This window comes from Poecilia reticulata, linkage group LG2 (assembly GCF_000633615.1).
Source record: "Poecilia reticulata strain Guanapo linkage group LG2, Guppy_female_1.0+MT, whole genome shotgun sequence".
Classification (NCBI taxonomy): Eukaryota; Metazoa; Chordata; class Actinopteri; order Cyprinodontiformes; family Poeciliidae; genus Poecilia; species Poecilia reticulata.
The window spans coordinates 35195462-35218648 of NC_024332.1; the positions used below are offsets into that span (position 1 = coordinate 35195462).

A 23187-nucleotide genomic window follows, 5' to 3' on the forward strand; every position below is an offset into this window, starting at 1 on the left:
ATGTTGATGCTGTCCTTACAAACAAAGTCTGGTGGAAACCCTCAGAAAACAATCTCCAGTGTGATGTCAAAGATTTCTGTGTACTAAAATCGGGAGTGTCTGACGTGCTAATTTAGGGAAAGGCCAAAAATAATGAAAGAAACATTAACATGCTTGAAACACAGTGATGAGATGAGTTCATCTCAGTGACAGCTCAACATTTTTTTTCAGTGAAGTGAAACACACCTAATAAACTGTCAAAGTCAACTAGTTTTTCTAAAAACCTAATCCATCACAAAGACAACAAAACAACACCAAGTGTGGACACAATTTAGAAAAGAGRCTTTAGGATACATACAGGACAAAAAAGGTGAGAATTTGTTAGAAAAACACAATTTGCAAAGCACTACTGTCACTTCTACATATTGCCATTTGCTCAGACCATTTTTGTGATGCGGGCAGCTGTGTATGAAACTCTTTAGAATGAACTCAGTTATGAGACCTACTTTCATATACATGAAAAAATGTTGATCCAAATTCCTTCGCTACAAAAACTTTTGTTTTTGTAGCGAAGGAATTCCGCTACAAGTTGCTTTTATATGAAAGCAACTTAAGCCCATAGTTTTGTCTTAATGAGTCTGTATTAAAATAATAAATCAATGATGACATAAAAGAAGATACAAGGAAAACAAAACTAAGTAAGGAGATGCATGAATGAAGGAAACAACACAAATGGCTTCAGGTGTTGAGGGTGAAATTGGAAGACATGACATGTCACCTGTCCTCCTTTTGGCTGGTATTTGATATTCTCTGTTGACCCAATCTTGGACTTGACATTCTTGAAGTCGGGCAGCGGCTGGTTGATGATGCGCAGCTGCTTGGGAGTGGTTGCGGGTGACTTTGGTGGGGTGCGAACCACCGCCACTTTCCTCTCCTGGGAAATCAAACTGAGGGAGCGCGGGGTCCCGGGGGTTCTTGAAGATGACGAGTAGCTGGGAGGGGTTCCTGGGGTGATGGCTGTGGAGCCCGGGGTCCGAGGGGTAGAGTGCCCACTGCGAGCTGAACGGGAGCGTACCGATTCTGTAACTACATGGTTGAAACAAATGATGACAGGAGAACTTCAGGGATGAGTTGTAATCCTAAATTTTGCAGTTGTAATATCCAAACATGAATACAACTCATTTCAAGTCATTTGGATTATTACATTGAAAAAAAAAAGAGAAACATTTCACATTACATTTGAAATTCTGCATCACCTGTCATGCTTGGGGCTCGTCCTATCCTATGCTCTGCTCTCATTTCAGTGCGAAATGCTGTAAAAAGGGAAATTAAATGAAAATTAAAACATGCACCTAAACATGAATAAATTCAGGGTAGGTCATGTTTTAAAAGACTTAGTTGCTCTTGATGGTTCTTTGTTTTATATAGTGTGTGTTGATTGGGATGAAGGGTACATTCATTTTTCTATCATGGTCAGTGTTTGTCACATTTAATTGTTACTACATTTAAAAGAAAGATTAGAAAAATAAATCTATATGTTATCCCCTTGGAAAGAGAAATCTGAACTGGGTAAATAATGCAACAAGAAAAAGAGACTAATCTGTACATAACAGATATACCCAACATCAACAACTCTCATTGTTAAATTTTTCAAATAAATACTGACAATATTTGTTACCTTTTCAGAAAATGCTTTCAACTGAGCAATATTGATATAAAAACAAAGATTTCTGCCTCTGATCCTGACAACTGTTAGGAGCCTGATGCCTCTGTGAAGTGAAGTGATCAGCCTACATGTGGGTCTGCGGGGAGCAGTCGATCCAGAGCTGGTGATGGAGGTAGAACTCTCCTCGTGTTCGTGGTAGCCACGGCGACCCAGGATAGAGGCATGACGTGGTGCAGATGATCTTTTTACTGGACTCCGTGACCCACCATCCTAATGGGGAAAAAAAAAAAAAAATGAAATAAAAAATCTCATTAGTGCAGCGCAGTAACATCAGCTTAAATAGTATCATGTGATTGTTGACTTCTTGTAATTACATAACATTTCTGCACATTCACAATTTGTGGAGCTAGCCTGCCAAACAACTGTCCACCCATCTCAACTGTAAGACTGTGATTCTGATGAACTCTGTGGTCTAATGAGGCTGGACATCTAGATGGGAATCATTGTAACAAATGGTGAGCATGACACTAAAATGGAACAACGATGTGACCCAGTATGCAAATATAAACAACACAGYGACAAAGGAGTTATGAGAATGACAGCAGTTTAAAGTGAACAGTTATCACGCTTGATATCATGAGTCTTTATCAAAATCACTGATAAAAATGGTTTTATCAGTGAATATCTCACTGATAATTGAGATCATTTAAATTTGGTGATTTTCTGTTAACATAGTGTAATGAATGGAAATAGGAACAGTGAGAAAAAAATAATTATAGGCCTTAAACTTTAACATTAGCAGCTCAAAAGATTGTATGTGATTAATCCACACAAAGTACTGTATATTCATGAATTGGAAAGAGTAAATACTTTCATACAGTCAATACTTTCTGCAATAACAGGTGTTATTTTTTGGTTAATGTCACTTGAAAATATAAATGTCCTTCCTATATAAATACCTTGAACTTAGACAGATTAAATGAATAGCATCTTTGAACATCACTTTCAAATTCTTTTCACAGATTCTAGCTTGTATTTGGACTCGGATTAAGCCACTCTACTAAATAGGCTATGAAATAACCCATTCCATTGTAGCTCTGGTATTATGCTTAAAGCTCTCCCATACTTTAAATAAAATATGGAAATAAATTCTCATTGATGTAGTTGCATGATTAATATCTTGCTCGCAGGGAGGCGTTCTGCTACCGTTCTCGACACCAGACACAGCAGGTCAAACTAATTCGCACAGAGCTCTGCAAGTTGTGTTGTCTGATTGGGAAAATGTTTGTACGACCATTTTATGTGTAAATGCACTCAAACAGGAATGTACGGTATTTTTCTTCAACTAGTCTTCTTCCACTAGGTGACACAGGTGACATCAGTACTTCTGAGGAGCATTCATCAGATGCATTACATTTGTACGATTATTTAAAAAAATATGTATACAAAGGTGTCGATCAACAAACATAAAAAAGGTGGAGCATAGAACATCATGTTCAGCTTTGGCAACAGTAACCGGTCACACATTAATAGATGCATTAGAAGACATTTACAGTATGCTGAAAATGACATGACATTTAAGGAATGCAGAAATGGTGTTATTTTAGACACAATAACTGTCATTAGCATGGTGGAGGAGGAAAATGGAGTCACGACCACGCCAGCCGATGGGGAAATGTCACAGGGTGACTCTCCACCCACTCGGTATAATAAACACTCCAAATGGGTCTGTCTTCACTATCTGTGCAAAAAGAACCAGTAATCTAACAGCTTATAGTCCTGTATGGAAAGCCAGCACTGTCACTGTTTTTTTAAATTACAAGAGAAAAATATTGTTTGTGTTATTCTTCTGTCAGTTGATGTAATTCAGCTATTATGCGTCAACGTTTGAGGTATTTTTGATAGTTATATCAAGCTATATTCTCTTTTTAAGCTACAATACAAGGCATTTATATCTTGAAAATATTTAATTCTCCAATTTAAGAAGAGATTTTTGGAGTGTTTCTAGATTCATGGAAGATAAGAAGGCTTGCAACCATGTGTTTTACATTGCGATATTTGCCTACAAATAATGGGAAGACAAAACTTGTGATACAATTATCTTATTATCATTACATCAAAATTATTGTTTTAGCCTGTGAACTTGTTTGCTGGCAAAGGCAAGAATGTGATTCTGATTGCATGACTTATTTTTAGGACCCTGATCTCAAGCATCTCTGTCTATTAAGACATGTTCTGTTATGCACTGATTTGTAGTTGCTATGCTTTTCCAATTTTTTTTGTTACTCCTCTAACTGGCTTTGATGGAAAATGTTACATCAGAGGTGACTTTGCTTTTTATACTTACTGATGCTCTGTCTCGCGACTGTCTGGCAACACTAAGAGGGTGGCGACTGTCTGAAAGGCCTTCTGAAACACAGAAATGAGGGAAAATTAGGCAGGACATACAGTATCTAATCTAAATACAATTAATCTAAAGTAGAAGTACTTAAAATGGTCTACATTGCCAATTAAATAGCTTGTAATACACATTTATACTTGAATTGTATGTCTTAGATTGGAGAAAAACAGGTGACTTGAACAAGGATCAACTTGTGGTGAGAGGATCTCCAAAACTACGGCTCATTTAATGGTGTTCCTGTCTGCATTAGTAAGACAGGAACACCATTCTGTCCTATTGCGTCCCATATTGCTGGTATTGAAAGTTGTACAAGAGAGGAATACTGGTGGATGTCCTGGGGTGTGTGTGTCACTAATCTGGGGAACACATAGCACCAATGTGCACTATAGGAAGAAGGCAAGATCTTGCATGTGTTATAAGCTATAAGTAAAAACACGTATGGCTTCATAGGCTATGAGTCAAATGTGCAATGGGAGTAGGTTGCTGCTCCTTTGAGAGCGTTGTTCTTCAAAGACTTGGCATTAAATCATACAGAGTGAAGGATTTCTATAATCTAATTGGGGCAATGCAGCAGAAAGCTGAGCTTTTATCATTGGTGACACAGTATTCAGTCCATCAGGGGAAAATTAGGTGCAAACTGCCTCTGGGACAGAACAGCATCAGAGACTGCTTACGGAACAAAACATAGATTAGTAGCTTAGAAGGAATCATACATTTGAAAGTGGAAAAGAGTTTATAGTATGGTTTAAAAACTGTAACAACTTCAGTATTTGCCGACCAATTATAATGAAAATGTATGACTATGAAGGACAGATMWTTAATAGTTCAAACCAAGTGCAAAAGTTAAGTGGGAAACTAAAGTGACAACAGCACAAAAGCTGAATAAATTAATGTACAAAGGGCCATAACTTTTCTTTAAATGAAAACAGATGAAACATTTYTTTCAATCTGTTTAATTTTGATTACATAAACAGAAAAACACAAAACCAAACAAGTAATTGTAATCAATAAAACAAAAATGAATACCTTATGTAAGAGTACTCTGACATGRCATGACTGASATGATGGGAACTGCTGTTCTGGTAAATGCTAAGGAAACTGCCTGACAGAACAAGCCCATGTTTCACCTGTTGGTCTCCTTCTTGGGCAGGAGTGATGCTGGATCGGCCTCGTGTGACGGACTGCTGGCTTCATGGCGCTCCGCTTGGACGGAGACAGAGTCTGAGTCTCCACTTTTCTGTTGAACTCAGTCTTCTTTATGATGGCTGCAAAATTCAAAGAAACAAAGCAAGTGACTAAAAACACTGAAAGCCTTTGACGGGGGACATCATCACACTTGGGWGCCTTTCTGCTGTTTGATTGAGAATGTTTATTTCTTATGACTTTCTACATATTTCTTAATTGCGGTCCTGGAAGTTCATATAGCTGTTTCGAAAAACATGCCTGGAAAAAATTAAAAAGAGAATATTTGTAAAAAAAAATAAATATTGATATTTGTCCTTTGATACAGAAAACCTTTTCTTTATTTTTGTTTGTTTTTCTCCAAGCGTCCCATATTGCTGGTATTAGCATTTGTTGATTATAGTATAGGACATGAAAACACTMATTTTTCACAATGYAATTTATTGGGGTAAAAACTAGAGGTGTGCCKRTCGATCGGTCACCGATCATAATCGGGCCGATTTCCGTGAAAAAGTGCATGATCAGTGATCGGCGATCATTGGCTCTTGTTGCCGATACCGATCACCTGCTTCTCATTTCGTAGCCTGCCTGTGCAGCTGGTTTCCTCTTTCCTTCACACTGCGCAAACGCGCAGCAACAAATCCTAAGCGATGTTGCGTGTTGCGGCGGAATTGAAAAATTGAAGCACGTCAAAATGCATCAACACAACGAAGCTAATACGACATAAAAACAATGCCATACTTGACGGAGTTTGGCTACATGGAGGCTCACTGCAGTAAAAAAAGACATATGGAGGATCAGATAGCAGGTAAAGCAGCGCACAGCTACAAACACTCACCCGGATTAGCATGACGGTCAGAAAGCTAAACAAATAACCCGGAAAATTATTTAAGTCTTCGAGCTGCGATGTAAGACGCTGGTTCTGCTCTCGCTGTTGAACCGCTGCTATGTGCTACAGGTAGTAATATTTCACAGATGGAGCGCCGCTTCTGCTCCACCTGGTAGTGACTCTCACACCAAACCTCTGTTTAAAGCTGCAGCATCTAACCTAAAAAAATACATTTTACATACATATTAAAACTTTTGCTGTCCTAACATGAGACGGATAATCTCTAAAAAAATAATCGATCTCCTCCCTGCTCTGCATAATTACTCCGCTCAGTCAGAAACAGCCAATCAGAACTAGCAGTAATCAGCTAGCCGCCATGCTAACAGGAAGTTTTCATTCAGTAACTCAGTATTGTTTATTGTAATGGATCCTGTATTTGCCTTTGAATGTTAAGTTTTATACTTGAATTTTTTTGGCAATGTTGAGAAGTTTTATTTTGGCTCTTTGCATTATTTAGCCTCTTCAGAGCCTTCATGTGTTTTCAGTCTGTTAAAGATAGTATTACTGATAGCAGTACAATTTGCACAATGCCTGTTTTGTTTAGTTTTCTTCTTGGAAAARGTTATTAAAAACAAGTTTTTGTCTAAATTAAGGTGAATTCATGGTTCCTTTTTCCACATAATGTAACCGGTAGTGTTTATGATAAAAAATAATAATAATAATTATGTGATCGGTATCGGTGATCGGTATCGGTGATCGGTATCGGTGATCGGCCCTCATGGGTGATCGGTATCAGCAGGAAAAAACCTGATCGGCACATCTCTAGTAAAAACTTTATTTTTTTTTTTTTACTGTTCACATGAAATAACCAGTCGAAAAAAAATGTGTAGTGATATTAATTTTAGGAATAAGGGTAATTTGGAGATTATTTATTCAAATTGTATTATTCATTCTTCAGTAGGATTAGAAAATAATTTGTATGATTACTGAAAAAATAACGAATGTTAAAAAAGTACCTTTTTTCTTCTTGATCTCTTCTCTGGGTATGTAGATGGGCTCTTTGCGGACAGGTTTGCGTTCAGGCGTGCAGATGCGTCCTTTAGCTCGCCCTCCTTTAGTTTTGGGTTTGACAGATTTTTCTTGTTTTTCCATACTTCGTTGTTTTGTCAGACTACTCTGTACGACAGCCGGTTTCTTAACTGGACTGGGCACCTTGGGTAAAAGTTCAATTTGCTCCATTGCCATACTCCTATCATCATCTAGTAGACAAGACACGGAAAAAAAAAAACATCACCTGGTTAGAAACAGCAGCAGGAAAAGGGACTGGGTTACATACTATAATATGATATACATTTTAAATGATATTACCTTGTGTGTCTACCCAGGAGCTGTCAAGGATGGAGTCATCRACYGTAGTTTCATCTCTRTCGTAGCTTTCTGACCGTCCCTCTGTTTCTCTGGTCTGAGCTTCCTGTGCTGGGGATGCAGGGGTTTCAGGAACTTCCCCTACCTCCTCAAGGCTGGCTGCCTCCAAATCTGCTTCCTCAGCCAGCTCTATAGATTCATCATCTTCTGCCTCTTCTTCTTCTTCTTTCCGTGCACCAACACAAAGGGCTTCAGCCTCAGGTGGAGCAGAGAAACGAACACTGTGACCAGGTTCTTCGGCTTCATCGATGGTTTGCACCACTGTGATGAAATCGTCTTCAACCATCACCACAGATTCAATTGCAGCGTGAGTCTCTAGTATCTCTTTTGTCACCTCTACTTCTGCATTCTCCTTTTTAGGCAGATTTCCTTCAGCAAGATTTATGGAGACATTTTCTGTCTGCTGCATTTCTTTGGCTTCTACTGGCTGGTCTGAAACTATTTTGTCCATTTCAGCCAGTTTCTCTTGTTCTTTCTCCTTGTTGAGTTCCATCTCCATCTTTTCCATCTCCTCCTTCTCTCTKACTTCCCTCTCCATCTTTTCCTTTTCCATCTTCTCTTTCAGTTCCTGCTCTGCTCTCTCTTTTTCCATTCTTTCATTCATTTCTCTTTTCTCTCGTTCCATTTGTTCTTTCACTTTTTCTTCCCTCTCCATCCTCTCCCTCTCTTCCAATTCCTCCCTCTCCTTTTCTTCTTTCTTCTTCCTCTCCCTCTCTTCTATTTCTTTCCTCTCCCTCTCTTCCATTTCTTTCCTCTCCCTCTCTTCTTTCTCCTTCCTCTCTCTCTCTTCTATTTCTCTCCTCTCCTTTTCTTCTTTCTCCTTCCTCTCTCTCTCTTCTATTTCTCTCCTCTCCTTTTCTTCTTTCTCCTTCCTATCTCTCTCTTCTTTTTCCTTCATCTCCAATTCTTCTTTATCTTTTCTCTCCCTCTCTTCTCTTTCTACCCTCTCTTTCTCCTCCCTCTCTTTCTTCACTCTCTCCTCCATTTCTTTCATCTCCCTCTCCTCTCTTTCTTTATGTTCTTTCTCCAGTCTTTCTGTCAACTCTTTCTCATGCCTTTCTGTCTCTTCCTTCAGTATCCTTTCCACCTCTTCTTTCTCCCTTCTCTCTTGTTCCTCTCTTTCTTTGAATTCTGCTTCCTTCTTCATTCTTCTCTCTTCCTCGTCTTTCTTTATTCGCTCAGCTGCTTCCCTTTCTTGGTCTTCCTTCATTTTCCTCTCTTGTTCATCCCTTTCATCTTTGTTTACTCCTGACACAGGCGAAGCTGCTCTTTTGGGTGAACCGTATAATTCTCTTTGCTTAAGTTTGGAGGGTGAGAGTACTGGGGAAAGCAGTTTGTCATCATCAATGTTGCTCTCCACAGATGAAGTAGGTGATGTTTTCACAGGCCTGGCAATGCGGTCCTTGGCCATGCCAGTCAGCTGGTAAACATCCTCAGCATCCACCTCTTCGTAGGCCTCTTGGTGCACGAGCTTCACTTTCTCCCGGAGCTCCTGGAGTTCCCTCTCCTCCTCAAGACTTAGAGGCCTGTCCTCCATCTCCAGCTTGCGGATCTGCCTCTCATAGTCGGCGATCTCGGTTTCTGATACTGAACCTTCGCCACTGGCTTGGCGTTCGGTCTCACTCGTTGACCTCTCTCCTTCCTCTAGAGTCACGGTGACAGTTGGTGTCACAAAGAGCTCACTAAGCTGACCAAAAGGAGTCTCACTTACACATTTTGCTGGATGATCATTTGAATCGTATTTTCTGCTTTCTTCAAGTGAATCATTTCTTTCCCCTTGGCTTTTGTCATCCCTCTCATAAACATCGACACCTCCAAATGACAAAGTCTTGTCTTCCAAGGATGTATCTCTTACTGCTAATTTTCTTGCCTGTTCAGCCACTTTCTCCTCCAAGACAGAAGGGGTAAAAACTTGTCCACAGGTGTTTGTAGGGCTGAGGACATCTGCAGGGGATGGCATAGGCCCTGAATATTCACTGAACACACAATACCCCATCTCTTCCAGTTGACTATCACTTTTTCTTATACCAGGACTCAGCTCCCCTGAAGTCATACTAGCGAGARGATCATCAGTGAAGATAGGAACATCATCTTTGAGTGGCTTCTTCTGGATTATTTCAGGGTCTGTGTTTTCTGAAGCCAGCCTGGACCGGGTACCAGCAAGGTCTAGCATCTCTGGCAAGTCCTGTGTCATCACTGAACCATTTTTGTAAGGGCCTTTATTTGGCTTGGGTGATTCAGGAGATTCAGGTTCTGGACTGACCTTTAATGGTGGTTCAGCGGTTCTTGGAGGGGAAGAGGAATCCGATGTGACAGAAGCAGCAGTCTCCAGAATCAGAGGAGGAAATGACGGAGGCTTATMTACGCAGGGTGTAGAAACTGGAAGGTAGTCAGCCGACTCGTCAAGACTTCCACTTGTATATGACATGATGTCTGTGGCCAGTGGGGTGAAGTTTCTTTGCCTGCCTTGTCCACTCTGATCTGTTGTTCCAATCGTGATGTTGAGTGAATAACTCCTCTGCTCTAAGGCGAGYTTACCGGGTGAAAGCCTGCATTCATTACTTCTATCAGGAATTGCAAACATGTCTGTATCTCCAGGTGGAGCCRTTTTTATTCCAGGTTTATCCTTAGCTTCTGCCAGTGTGCTGTAGCTGACTTCTTGGGACTTGGAATCATCTKTATTTGTTTTTTCACCAGATCGACTCAGTTCATAATAACCCTCGCCCTTACATTCTGTACCTTCCTCGGCCTCCATAGTTGAGGTTTCAAAGTATGCCGACATGCCTGATTTGTCTCTGGCCTCTCTAGTCGTGTCTCCTGCCTGAACTTTAACTCCCATCGAAGAGAAGTCAGAAGGAGCAGTGATGCTGCTGAACTCCACCACCTCCACCGATGGCTGTTTTTCTGACACTGTGATTGGCTCCCCATACGTGGGCTGAAGTGTGAGAGATCTGACTGGTTCTTTGGCTTGGATTTGAACATCTGGAGGCACAAAAGATGGCATATCCATGGTCGGGCTCTCCGGTACAACTCGTTCACCAGCAAAGAAACCTTGCATCTGAGGCTCAAAAAACTCCTCAGGGCGCTTTTCTGATCCAATGCTGTCAGGGCTCATCGACTCACTGTCCTGCTTGTCTGCATCCATCTTCAAAGCTGTAAAGATATCTGTAAGTTGACTGTTTCTATCACAAATGAAAAAAATATTGCTTTAGCATGCTATGAACAAGGATCGTTTGAAAGCCGGTCACTGGGAAAGCTTGCACACAACCAGGCAAAGCTCTCCTTTGGAAACTTACAGCACAAATACAGCCATCACTGAAGAGGTACGGCAAGATTAAGGGYCCACCATGTCACAGATGGATGAAAGACATGAGATGGAGTGTGACGGAGTCGGCGTGAGGCAACTGTAATGCTGATTTATGGGAAAACAGTTATAAGAGATGGGAGGAGTACCCATGCATCAAAACCAACTATAAGGGATACAGCATTTCTGTCATTCGTTGAAAATCATCGCTACACTTTAAGATAAAAGTTATAAATCATAAATCTGTTAGAGCATCTTATGGAACTTTGGTARCGTAATGTAATTTTCTCATCTAAGAAACAAACATCYCAAGAATGACAGAGAAATGCTATATGTCACTCACTAACGGTGAGGAAAAAAGCAAATTAATATAATCTTTGCTTTTTTGATGATGATAWAATTGCAAATATACATATGGTTCAACAAACACCTGTATCACACTGAGCAAGACACTCCAAACACAGCTCCCTTATAAACTCTCTGTACTGAGACTGGTGATTAAAAATGCAATGCATGTTCTATCTACTGCGATTCATGGTAACATTAAATGTGCAGCACTGGCATACCAGCACCAAGCCATTATGTCTGAACATAATGAGAGACTAGTAAGCTTATAAGCTGGGGAAATWAAAAAGAAAAAGCACGGATATGTTTAGCGTCACTTCACATCATTATACCAACACGAAATGGCCGGCCCCAAAAACTACATCAAGTAAATAAAAAATTAAATAAAATAACACAAGCAAAGACACCACACAAGAAAACCAGGTTAATTTGAACAATGTGACTCTTTTCACCAACAAGCCTGTGTTGCCTTGCAGCCGCAGCAAAGCGCAGAGAGGATTATTTGCCATTCCAGTAGAATAATAATGCTTATGTTATTTGCTTCCTTTCTGACACGTCTTGCATTGTAATAGAGTGGCAAATGCAGTAACATGCAGACAGGGAGAGCAGAGGGCAGGACACACCTRTCTCATGGCTTTCCTCACCCTCTGCATCCTCCTCCTCCTCCTCCTCTTCCTCCTCTCTGTCCACAGAGCTTTCTGTGGCAGCACTAGCTGCCTCAGACTGCCCCAGGTCTACAACCTGTGCCTCATCTAAGGCCTCTGTCTGATCTAAGAGTTCAGCTTTGGGGCTGTCCGGCTCGGGCTCTTCCCCACTCCACTGCTGCTCATCAAGAGCTGCTTCGGACATTGCCGCCTCTGCACTCTCCTCCTCCTCCTCCTCCTCCTCCTCTTCCACCTCTTCCTCCTCTTCCTCGTATTCAGCTGTAAGAGCCTCCATGGTCTCTTCTTCTCAAAAACAAGGTGAAAGGGGGGACACAATAAGACTACAGGCAACACAGACTTGGGTTATGTAAGAACATAACTTATGAGGGGATACTTTCAGCTCTGTAAGAAGGTGCCCAAACAGTTAGCTTTTTCACACAAAAACAGTGAGAACATGGAGTTTTAATTTAGAGGGATCTTGAGTGAGTGTTTAAAATAATTAACTATTTTATCACATACTTTGTGACTTGTATTTACATAAAAAAGCCACTCTCTGAGGGAAACTAAAAAGGCCACAATCCAATTCATAAATAAGCCCAGATATTTTTACATGTAATAAACATAGTAAATTACATATTTCAATATGTACATTTWTGCGAGATATTGTAAAATAATCAAGCTACCGACTCCTTCAAAAATCTAACAGTTTTGTTGTTAATGATTTGCAGTCCATCGTGAAATAAGTGAAAACTGTCCCTGCTTCCCTTTAGATAAATTGCCATCTAATTGGTCAACCTGCACAGCAAATTAGAGTCAGGTTCATTTTTATTAATGGATCTTCCCCGTACAATAAACATTTTGGCACGAATGAATACTTATTTAATAATTCATCTTTAAAGTGGATTGTGTCACTTTAATATTGTCATCGATTCATTTTGGTGGGCCTTGACCACTGTTGTAGGTGAAAAGGATTCCCTCTCCATTTGAGATGAACATATAAAGGGGAGTGATAACGTTTATAAAAAGATATTTGCCCTGTGATGATTTAAATGTTTGGAATTGCACCATTAATAAATAACTAGAAAATAATAATGCTTCTTTACTTTTACTTTGGTCAGCTCCAGGATCTATGACTGAATCTTTGTGGGTAGAAAAAATGAACCTTTTTCAAAACACCTTTGTACACCTATTTTTATTTACTGAAATTAAAACTTGAAAATTCTGTTCATATTTGAAACGTAGAAAAAATACAGTTGGCATAGCTGCTTGTACAGTTAGTGATGGTAATCCACTAATTACCAACAAAACTTGTGAAAAACAGTTTGAGATGAGACCATTTTATCTCACATTTCTTTGCTTTCCACCACTTGTCACACCTATAGAGCCACATAAGTGAATCAGAAGCTATCTTTGAGCTACTTTTCCATTGTGAAGGCCCATGTAGTCCTCCTTTCACCTCTCATCAGTTTTAATAACTCAATATCCAATGAGGATTTCAGTCTAGACATGAAAGGATTATTTCGAGGTTCATTATTTAACTAGCAATACAACAGGCGATAATTTTCAGCAGTTTATGTGGTGTGCTTATGTTTATTTATGGCACTGTAAACCAACATGATCAAAAAAATTGACTTCTAAACTACTAAAACCTTGCAATATTTCCTTTTTAAGTAAGGTAGTAAGTAAGTTAAAAAAACAAACTCCAAAGAGCTTTACAATACAATCAATCATTCACTCATTCATTCATTCACACACAGGTAGGTTGAGTGTGTGTATATATGAATGGGTAAATGACTGATTCTAATAAATTCTATATACTGCTAACACTTAAAAGTGTCATTTAGGCTACATTTAATTTAGATTTTATAATGTCACTCATCTTGAAGTTGTTGTGGGGAAAGATTCAAATTCTGAGCCAGATGCAATAACAGTCTCAGATTTTGAACTACGTCTGAAGTGCATGTGAGCATGATGGAGCTGAAAGTCGTCCTTGTTGCCACACTGTAAGTGTTAAGTCTTTGTGATATGTATGTATGCACAGTACACCACAGTGAAAGAAACTGGGGTAATCTCAAGGAATGGACTACAGCACAAGACTGGAAAATGTTTGGCAAGGAGGGGAGGGGTGTGTGCATAGAGGATATGCACAGTTTCTCAGACAGTTATGGGAGCAATGGAGCTTAAGTCATGTCCTGAGAGTCAGCTTTGTGGGCAACAATGTTACTGATGAAAATGCTCACTGAGTGGCTCACAAAAACACATTGTCAGACTTTATACACATCACTGTTATGTACTAGAGTTAACAGCGGGGCAACCACAGCTAGCAACTGTTTCGGTTAAAATGAATGGCAAGAAAAAGTATGACTGGCAAATAAAAATGTCAGATTTTGAGTGGATGCACATCACAAAGGACACACAAACATCACACCAAGACAGACGAAGAGACGAACTGAAGGACGGAGAGACGGAAGGACAAAAAGAGGGTAGGAATGAAGGAAGAAGGTAGTATCACAGAAGGAAAACAACAAAGGAGGGAGGAGATGAGGGGAGAATGGCAAAGAGGAACCATGCGTGGTTCACCTTCAATCTGTCTAAAGGCCACGGCGTGCCCTGTGGGGCGAGCGCCCGAGTGCGTCCACTCTGGGCTGAACAATGGGTGCTCATAGTACTCCTCGTCGGAGTGGTAGGGGTCGTCCTCAGGCACGGAAACTGAGATGGAGGGGGCGAGGAACTTGCACCTCTCCCGAGAATTTTGGAAGCGGCGGAGAGGGCCCGCCTCCTCCTCATCCCCTACATCTACGAACAAGACAGACACAAGGAGAAGAACTGCAGGGAAATTTGGACACACAGACTGAAAGAGAGACAGTGAGAAGGAGGAATTGATAAAAGAAGAAAATGAAGAAAACACACAAAGAATGACCATCTTAAATGGATTTTATTAAATGACTTAATAGTTGCATTTCAAAGTCCAGACAGTTTTGCTAACTATAAACACTTTGCTGCACCATTTGCAGCACAGGCAAGCACCAAAACGTTTATAGAAGTCCTCCTATTTTTATTGCGGTTATTTAGTTGGGAAAAAATCTCATGAGAAGACAAAAAGCAGGCGCCACATATTGGCAGCCGAGTGGCATAGGGTGTTACCAATTCACAATAATAATGTTATGTAATGCTTATTTGGCGGAGATGCCATAAAAGTCTTTTCTATCTTACTATTCCAACTATAGATGCGGGACTTTAGCTTGAATGTGTGCTGTAGTAAGCTGAAACACAGACAGAGTTTACAGCAACACATCAACTGGATCTGGCATTAAATGAAAAATGAATATTCAAAATATCTTGTGAAGTCTACTGATAGGTATATGTGGTACTCGTGGCCTCTATCTCTTCTAAAATCCAGGCAATTTTGTTCATATTTAAAGCATCATGAAGACTTTGAAAGCCAAATACCAGGTGGACATAACCCAAATACCTGGAAACTGAAAATGTGTTGTCAATGGGTCTCTTAATGTCATATTGATCCAAAGCACATTGTCAAAAGTTGTAGAAGAAGAGTAAGGATTGTGCCAAACAGAGGTTGTTCAAATGGAAAATAAGTTCTTCACCTTATATGATTTTGTAGCAAAACCTAATCATTAAATTAGTCTTTAATTTCTTTATATCTGTAATAGGAAATAAAGAAATTCATAAGGCTGAGTAATAGGTCGTGCTAAATTTAACGCTAAGTTTAACTTGGGCAAACTGTGGACATTTAGATTATTTTTAATAGAGGGTCTAGCCTGTTCTTGTTTTAAGATGGGCATTTTTTTGCAGACAAAAAAGCTTCAGAACAAAACAAAAAAGAAAGATGTTTAGAAGAAGAAACAAAATACAAAATATTTAGTAGAAGAAAAGAATGTGAGAAAAAGCTTGGTAGAGGAGAACAGACACATAACACACACAGCAACAAGTGGACAAGCAACTCAAATGAATCAAAGCTTTGGGGGCCAGCCTTTATCTAGCTAAGACTATCAAAGAAGGCAACATTTGATGGAGACATCTGCTCCTTTCTACTATTATAGAACACAAATAAAAGACAGTTAACATTATCAGCAAGAGAGATTTTATTATTCAGTGAAGGACATATAACCAGAAAAAAGGCCTTTAGTCTGAACTGTAAAATGAACACAAAACATTTTCAAATATCTAAACCTTGATATTTTTCAGACCAGTCAAAAACAGTCAGCAACAGGTGCATCTAAATAAATTAGGGTGTCAGCAAAATGTAAATTTATTTTCAGTATTTTCATTTAAAAATGAAAACAACATAATCTGTTTTGATAATCATGGATACATTAAAATTTAGTTTCTCAGATAATTGGATGATATAATATTGTACCAATAAACAGATTTTGTAAACAGAAATATTTTCTTATTGTTTCCTCGACTATGGGGAAGACGGCTGACTTGACAGTTGTCCAGCCAAAAATCACTGACACCTTCCACAGCCACAAAATATCCTCGCTAAAGAAGCTGGTTATTTAAAGAGTGTCGTGTCCGTTAGAAAGTTGGGTGAATGGAAACTGTGTTCTAGAAAAAAGCATGCGTGCAACAGGGACAAAATCTGCAACCTTGCAAGACTTGTGCAGGAAAGGCTATTCAAGAGTTTGTACTGTAGGTGATTCACAATGTGGGCAGCAGCTGGAGTCAGCCCTTCAAGAGCAATCACACACAGTTGTATGAACCATCATAGTTCTTACGTAATCAGATTCTGAACAAGACAAGGGGAGAAGCATTTTAACTCATTCAGAATATCCATGTCTCAGATTGTAGAGCAAGAGTGGAGGGGGGCTGAATCAGACTTTCTTTGAAATCTAATGAGGTTTCCATTGTCAGTGATTATTATTGAGAGCCATGTCAGCTTCTGGTCCTCTGTGTTTCCTTTAGTCTAGAGCAGTCGTTCTTAACTTTTTTTGAGGTACCGAACTCCCCAGTTTCATATGCGCATTCACCGAACCCTTCTCATTCCTATCCCCCATTCCCCTGCCGACACACAGAATACTTTGCGGTATTCTGATTAAGTAAAGTAATTATTTGCTGTGTTACCACCCCCACGCCACTAGAGGCAGTAGCAACCCTGAAAAGATGCGACTAAGGAGCAGATTTAGACTATAGAATTTGGTAAAAACTGTGATTTTTGCTGAAGTAATTAAAGACACAAGTTCAAATTCATGCTGAGAGTGGAACTCCTTCAATCTGGGCTCCTCCGCAGCTTTGATTGGCGGGGCGTCATCACGACTTTACACAAGTGTGTCTTTATCTCCGCGGCAAAGACTCCGCCGAACCCCTGGGGTTCGATCAAACCCAGGTTAAGAACCACTGGTCTAGAGTCATTCCCACAGTATATTTTACGAGCTCCTGATAAAGCTACCTGAACACATTAGATGCGCCAGAAAATGATCACATCCATGCCATGACGCACTGAAGCAGTAATTTAAGAGGAGCTCCTACAAAGTATGGAATGCATATACTGTGCAATAACCAGACAGACCTCTTAAAAGGTGTTCTGTGTTAAAAATACTTTTTTCTCAGCTCTTATTTAATATTATTTTCTGAAAAACAGAATAAAATTTCACTTTTTTATTTTACCATCTCATTAAATTCTAATTTATTGAGATCCACCTATGTAATTTTTTGTTTTTGAATCATTTATCTGCAATTTTCAAGTTTTAGGAGCACTTTTTACTGTCACAAAAATTAAGCATACTCTCACTGGTCTATGTGTCAAAGTGGAAAGAAAACAGCTAATAATAGCACTTCATTTAATAGTAGTTACTTTTTTGACAACAGTTTTCCTTATGTTCCAACAGCAGAAGGTAACTACAACTTTATAACTATACAATTTAATTGCACTGATTTAATTTTGTTTGACATTTTTTAATTCCAACGGTTCAGTTATTCCTTTAGATATTTAGGTTTATATTGGATATTTTGTTGACTAGAGAGCTAATTTCTGACTTATAAACTACAGCCACACACACAAAAAATAAGACAGACAAAAGACAATGAGCAGAAAACCCAATGGCCAAAGACATGCAAAACATAAATTAATCAAAGGAACAACTAACAGGAAGTTGAAGGGTTACCTAATATGGTTGATTTTAGTGTGTGGGAAGACTGACATGTACAGCTTAAAAAATGGGTTTTGGATGAAGAGGATCATATAAGAGGACTATACCTGTACCAACACAGTCTACATGCAGGTGGAAGTCTCTTTCACTCTGGATGGACGATGGCAAAAATGAAGGTTTTCAGGATGACTATGTTCCAGGCATAGGATGGTGGAGAGGTGGTGAGATATTACAGGAAATGTATGACAGGAGAAAGAAGAACATGATGTTGCTTTTCACAGCTCGGTTTTGGCTTACTCAACACGCATCATAGTGTTGTTTGTCCCACTGGAGACTGGGAGAAACCCTTGTGTGAGGGGGTAGTGCATATACACAACCCCAACAGGTACAGTCAACGGAAAGAAGGAGACCGCACTCTAGTTTAATAGAAGTATGCACTCTTTATTCTTGGCCTACCTTGCTCCAAGGGACCAAAGTGTTCAGCTGCAGGTGAAGGGGGTGGAGAGGGAGGCAAGTTGGTGGTATCTTCAACTGTAGAGAGGCATTTTGAGAAGATGAGTCAAGCATACAGCAACATAAATCCAATGAAGATGATAGATTGAAAGAATAAGCTCATGCAGGACATAAAAACCCATGGCAAGAAAAAAGCAGATTTTTGAAGTCTATCTTCCTTTCCAAGTTAGGTGCTTAAAATGGATGATTGTTTACTCTGTACATGCATATTCTCCTAATAATATAAGATTCTAAGGTGGCATGAACAATGCCTTGCAAAAGCATATACAGATCCAGAACCTTTGTATAATTTTGACAAAATGCATACCCACATTTCAATGAATTATATTTGGGTTTAAAATGATATAAAGGGAAGGAAAACATTAAAAGAATTGGTACGAAAGCCTTAAACATTTTTATGAGATTATTAGTAAACAAGCAGCATTGTGAACCAAAAACACGGCCAACAGGTCAAGGATAAATCGATGGAAACATGTAAACCTGGTTTAGGTTTCTAAAACAATATCCCAAAGTTTGAACTGGCAGTTTACTCATCTCAAAACATCACATATACCCATCCACCAACATATTACTCAGAGAGGCAGTCAGGAATGTATTGTGACTCTGGAGGAGCTGCAGAGATTCTGCAGCTCAGAGGGGATAACTTGTTAACAGGAGAGCTATTAGATCTGAACTCTACAAATCTGTTCCTCATGGAAGAGTGGGAAGTAGAAAGGCACTATGAAAAGAAATCCATAAAAAAATTGAGCCATGTAGGGGACAGAGCAGTCATGTGAAAAGTGCTCTGGTCAGATGAAACCAAAATGAACCTTTTGGAATGCATGTAAAATGCTGTGTGTGATTAAAAAAAAAAATGCATTGCATATCAACCAGAGCAACACCTCGGGGTGCTTTTTCTTAACAGGGAGTTGAGAAAAGATAGATGGAGTTAAACTCAGGGCAATCCTGAAAAAATACCCATCAATGTTTATGAACAGAGATTCAAAAGAAGTTGAGATCAAAGCATAATCATAAATCAGAAATGGACCAAAGTCCAGCCCCGGATTAAATCCAACTGAGTAGCCATTATCTTGCAAAACAGAAAAAACATTCTCAGAAAAAAAACAACAACACAGGAATAAAAGCTTGCAAGTGGTTTTACAAGGCACTGACTCCAGGTTTCCAATGACAAAAGTATGCTACAGCTTTCAAGATCGAATTTACAAACAGCTTGTAAACTGCGTATCACTTTCTTTATACTTCACTACTCTTTTTCAGTCTATTACATCAAATCCCAGTAAATTTATTAAAAGTTTGTAGCTGTAATGAGAAAAACTGAGGCGTATGTAACGCTCTGCAAAGCACTGACAAAGATTCTACTACAACATATTGTAGATGAACCTTTGAACTTCAGGTGTGAAAACTGCTGACTCAAAGCTGCCTCAGTAGGTCTTTGAATCCCTGGATAGTTGCCGGCAGTGTGTCCTAACCCTTATTCAACGCTAGCTAGCAGAGACTCCAGTTCTGTGAGACAAATACACAAGATTTTTTTTTTCCTCTTCCTACTTCATGTAGCACTTATGCCAGTATTGGGATCGGCATCTCACCTGACGGCAGCCGCTGAGTCTCCTGTTCTCCCTTTAGCACCGCCACTGCCTCTGCCGTCACTTCCTGCACAATCCGTGCCGAAACTTGCTCTGAAAATAGACAATCACGCAAACCCACAATGTAATTAAAATGTAATTTTAAATATATATATCATGGAATGAATGGGTAGAGATGAAAAATGAAGCTGAGATATTAAAACCATAATATTGTACTTGGCAGTTTTTAGCTGGATGACTTACAAGCATCCTTTCATAGATGGTAAGGGTGTTATTTAATTTAATAACATTAAATCTTAGAGAGGGGAAATGTAAAAAAAGAAAAAAAAGGCAAAAATAACCTCATTTTAGTATGAAATGTCCTCTTGGTGTCATAATGTAAAACCATCATCTTCAAAGAAAGGGAGTCAAGATAAGATTTGTAATGTCCCAAAACAAATTTATTTTTGATTTTGCTTATCTTAATTATAAGAAATACTACTGTTTTGTTTTCCAGCATGGAACAAAAGATAGAATCAAATAAATTATTTTACACCTTTAATAAAAGTAAATAAGTATTTGCTCTGATTGGGAAAAATATTAAATATTAAAAACTACTGGTAGGTCAGTGAAGCATAATCTCTTGGGTTTTTGTTATATGCTTAAATTGATGGCTTTCCTTTAGGCACACAAAACTCACCACAGTTCTCAGAGTAAACAGTAGATGCTGGTGCACAGATAATATGCATGTATTAAGCAACCGGCAGTAAAAGCATAATCTATAGAGGAAGTATATTCTTCAAAAGAAATTCCAACAACAAAGTTAGATTCTCAGCCCATATTCAACCAAATATATATTTGTTAAAATGAGGGTGTCTGTCTGAAGATGTGCATGACAAGCCAAGTTGGACATCAAAGCATTTCTTTACAGAAATTCTGTAAAGAAATATTGGTGCCTGTATGGATTTCTTCTGTTAATTGCTTTTGTTGACACAGTTGAGTAGCTATACTTTTTCATTATATAAGCAATTTGAACATCAGAGTTGTTTTTGACTAATGTAGTTCCAGAAAGAAGGGCAACATTTCATAACTCCTTCTTTAGGAAAGTGGGAAATAAACTGAGGCAGCTTACAACAAAGTCGAACCACCTTTGGATTTATGTTTATAAATGTCTTTGTGCATGTTTTTAAAAAAAAATCATGCACATAGCCTTGATTTGGAGTGGTTATAGGACTGAGTGTTTGATGTGATAGCTTTAAAATGCTGCTGTTTCAGAGTCTTTTTCTATTCAGCATCACCCACACACCAAACAATCTGGCAGCCATACACACTCCCACTATTACACACGCACACACTTCTTCCGGGAGCTTATAACGTTGCCCACTCACCAACTCAAAGCAGCCAGTTTCTCATTATCAATAGCAACAAATAATACATTTTCAGTGTTTCCAGGGAAAAATAATTTCTTCTAATAATAGACAAATTGTTCTTAAGTCAAGCCCACTCTGATTTTACACAAGGGTAAAAAATAAAAATAAAAACGGCTGAAAAAGCAGATTTGTGTGAATTGTTTTTCTTTCTTTGATATTTGTTTCCTTTTCTATTTTTATAAACTTGAATTTACGGTTTATGATCAGTAGTTTGCTTCTGTTTGAAGAATTTTCCCTCCGATTGTTTAAACTAAACCATTGTATTGGACACCAAATGATGTAGAGGTTTGTCAGTCAAAGATTAAAATGTTATATAAAAAAAAGAGGAGGTGTGGTGGGGGTGAATCAGTGTAACTGTTAAAACACACAGAAACAGAAAAAAACATATATGAGCTGCACTGGACTATAAGACACATTTACTTAGAAACAGTAAAAAGTGAGGGGAACCTTTTCCATGTTGATTTGGCCCAGTGACACATTGTGAGTTATCTGCTTTTTAACAAATTCTCCAGATTTGTCAACCCATAGGCCTAAAAAACAAGTCACGCCTGACTATAGGTTGCAGGACCAGGCAAACTATGAAAAAAGTGTGACTGGAAAATACAGTAATGCTCTGCACTCTACAACAAACTGAAGACTTGCACACTATGACCACTGCCTTTCAGTTTCCATTCTCTGAAAAATGATATAAGTAGTCTCAAAGTATGGCCAGCAGCCATCTCTTGTAAAAAAATTTTGAAGGTTATTTATGTTGATTTAGCTCCAGTGGTTTGATAATAATTGAAAGCTTGACAACATAAGCGGCCAATGGAGACAAGAGATGCAAATTCATGCAGTTGTCTAGAAAAGCAAGCCCTAATTTCCTGCCTCAGCGGTTCCAGACGTTATGTCAAAACAGCCGATTGTGTATCACTGGGTTTGGCCAGGTGATGTTTTTTTGAAAGCACTCTCAAAATCAGCTTTTTTGAACCACGAAACACATTATGTCAGTGAACAAAGCCAGCAGTATATAAACACAACGTATTTACATTTACTTCCGGGTAAGTGAACAGCTTAAAGCTCTTTGGAAGCTCTGAGTCAGCAATCACCACACAAAACATACGCTCAAATCCACATTCAAGGTCTGCAAGGGCACAGGGAGGACATGAGAGATCTCAGGTTTGATAGCAGCAGGCAGCCAACATGTATAAGCCTACTGGTTGCTACAGCAACAGACCAGAGTCACCGTCTCTGGCCCATCTGTATGTCAGAGGCAAGACACATGTCACAGGATGTACAATGCTTACGAGTATCCAGCTACCACTGCTAGAACATATATAACATTTTAAATCAGTTGTTATTTTGTATGTGTTGATAGCTTTTTTAAAAATATATAAATACTTAACACTAATTTAGTTTGGAGTTATTCAAATGCAGGTATTTTGTTTGTAATTTGCATAATCAGGCAAAACATTGAAACATGAATTTTGTTTCCAGTGCTAACACTTTCAAAACCACTTAATTGATGACACTGACCTGCTATGGACAAGGCACATCACCAGTGTTAGATGTCCATCAACATAAATGTTCTCAATTACTCCCTAACAAAAGACCTACACTGGTTGCATGTGTGCGGTGCGAGAAATGAGAGGAAAGTAAACATATTTTAAAGAGATAAAAAAAATATCTTGTTGTGTGATTGAAATGATGGAGAATCTAAATCATAACGGATTTAATTACCAATACCAATTAAAATCAATTGGTAGATTGTGCTTTGTGCCTATGAGATGGACTACTTTGATACAACTTTTTATATAT

The 23187-nt window shown here is 38.9% G+C and overlaps 1 protein-coding gene across 1 annotated transcript in view; it reads right to left on the bottom strand.

Moving 5' to 3' along the window:
• map2 (microtubule-associated protein 2) overlaps positions 1–23187 on the bottom strand; it is an 84436-nt gene that overhangs the window by 12546 nt on the left and 48703 nt on the right. The window contains exons 5-16 of the mRNA XM_017309283.1: positions 19985–20074; positions 18342–18416; positions 14356–14571; positions 11661–12078; positions 8431–10688; positions 7426–8064; positions 7074–7316; positions 5174–5311; positions 3993–4054; positions 1774–1915; positions 1236–1292; positions 758–1065 (exon numbers count right to left, since the gene is read on the bottom strand). Coding sequence (XP_017164772.1) covers positions 758–1065; positions 1236–1292; positions 1774–1915; positions 3993–4054; positions 5174–5311; positions 7074–7316; positions 7426–8064; positions 8431–10688; positions 11661–12078; positions 14356–14571; positions 18342–18416; positions 19985–20074 — 4646 coding nt within the window. The remainder of the gene's footprint in view (positions 1–757; positions 1066–1235; positions 1293–1773; positions 1916–3992; positions 4055–5173; positions 5312–7073; positions 7317–7425; positions 8065–8430; positions 10689–11660; positions 12079–14355; positions 14572–18341; positions 18417–19984; positions 20075–23187) is intronic.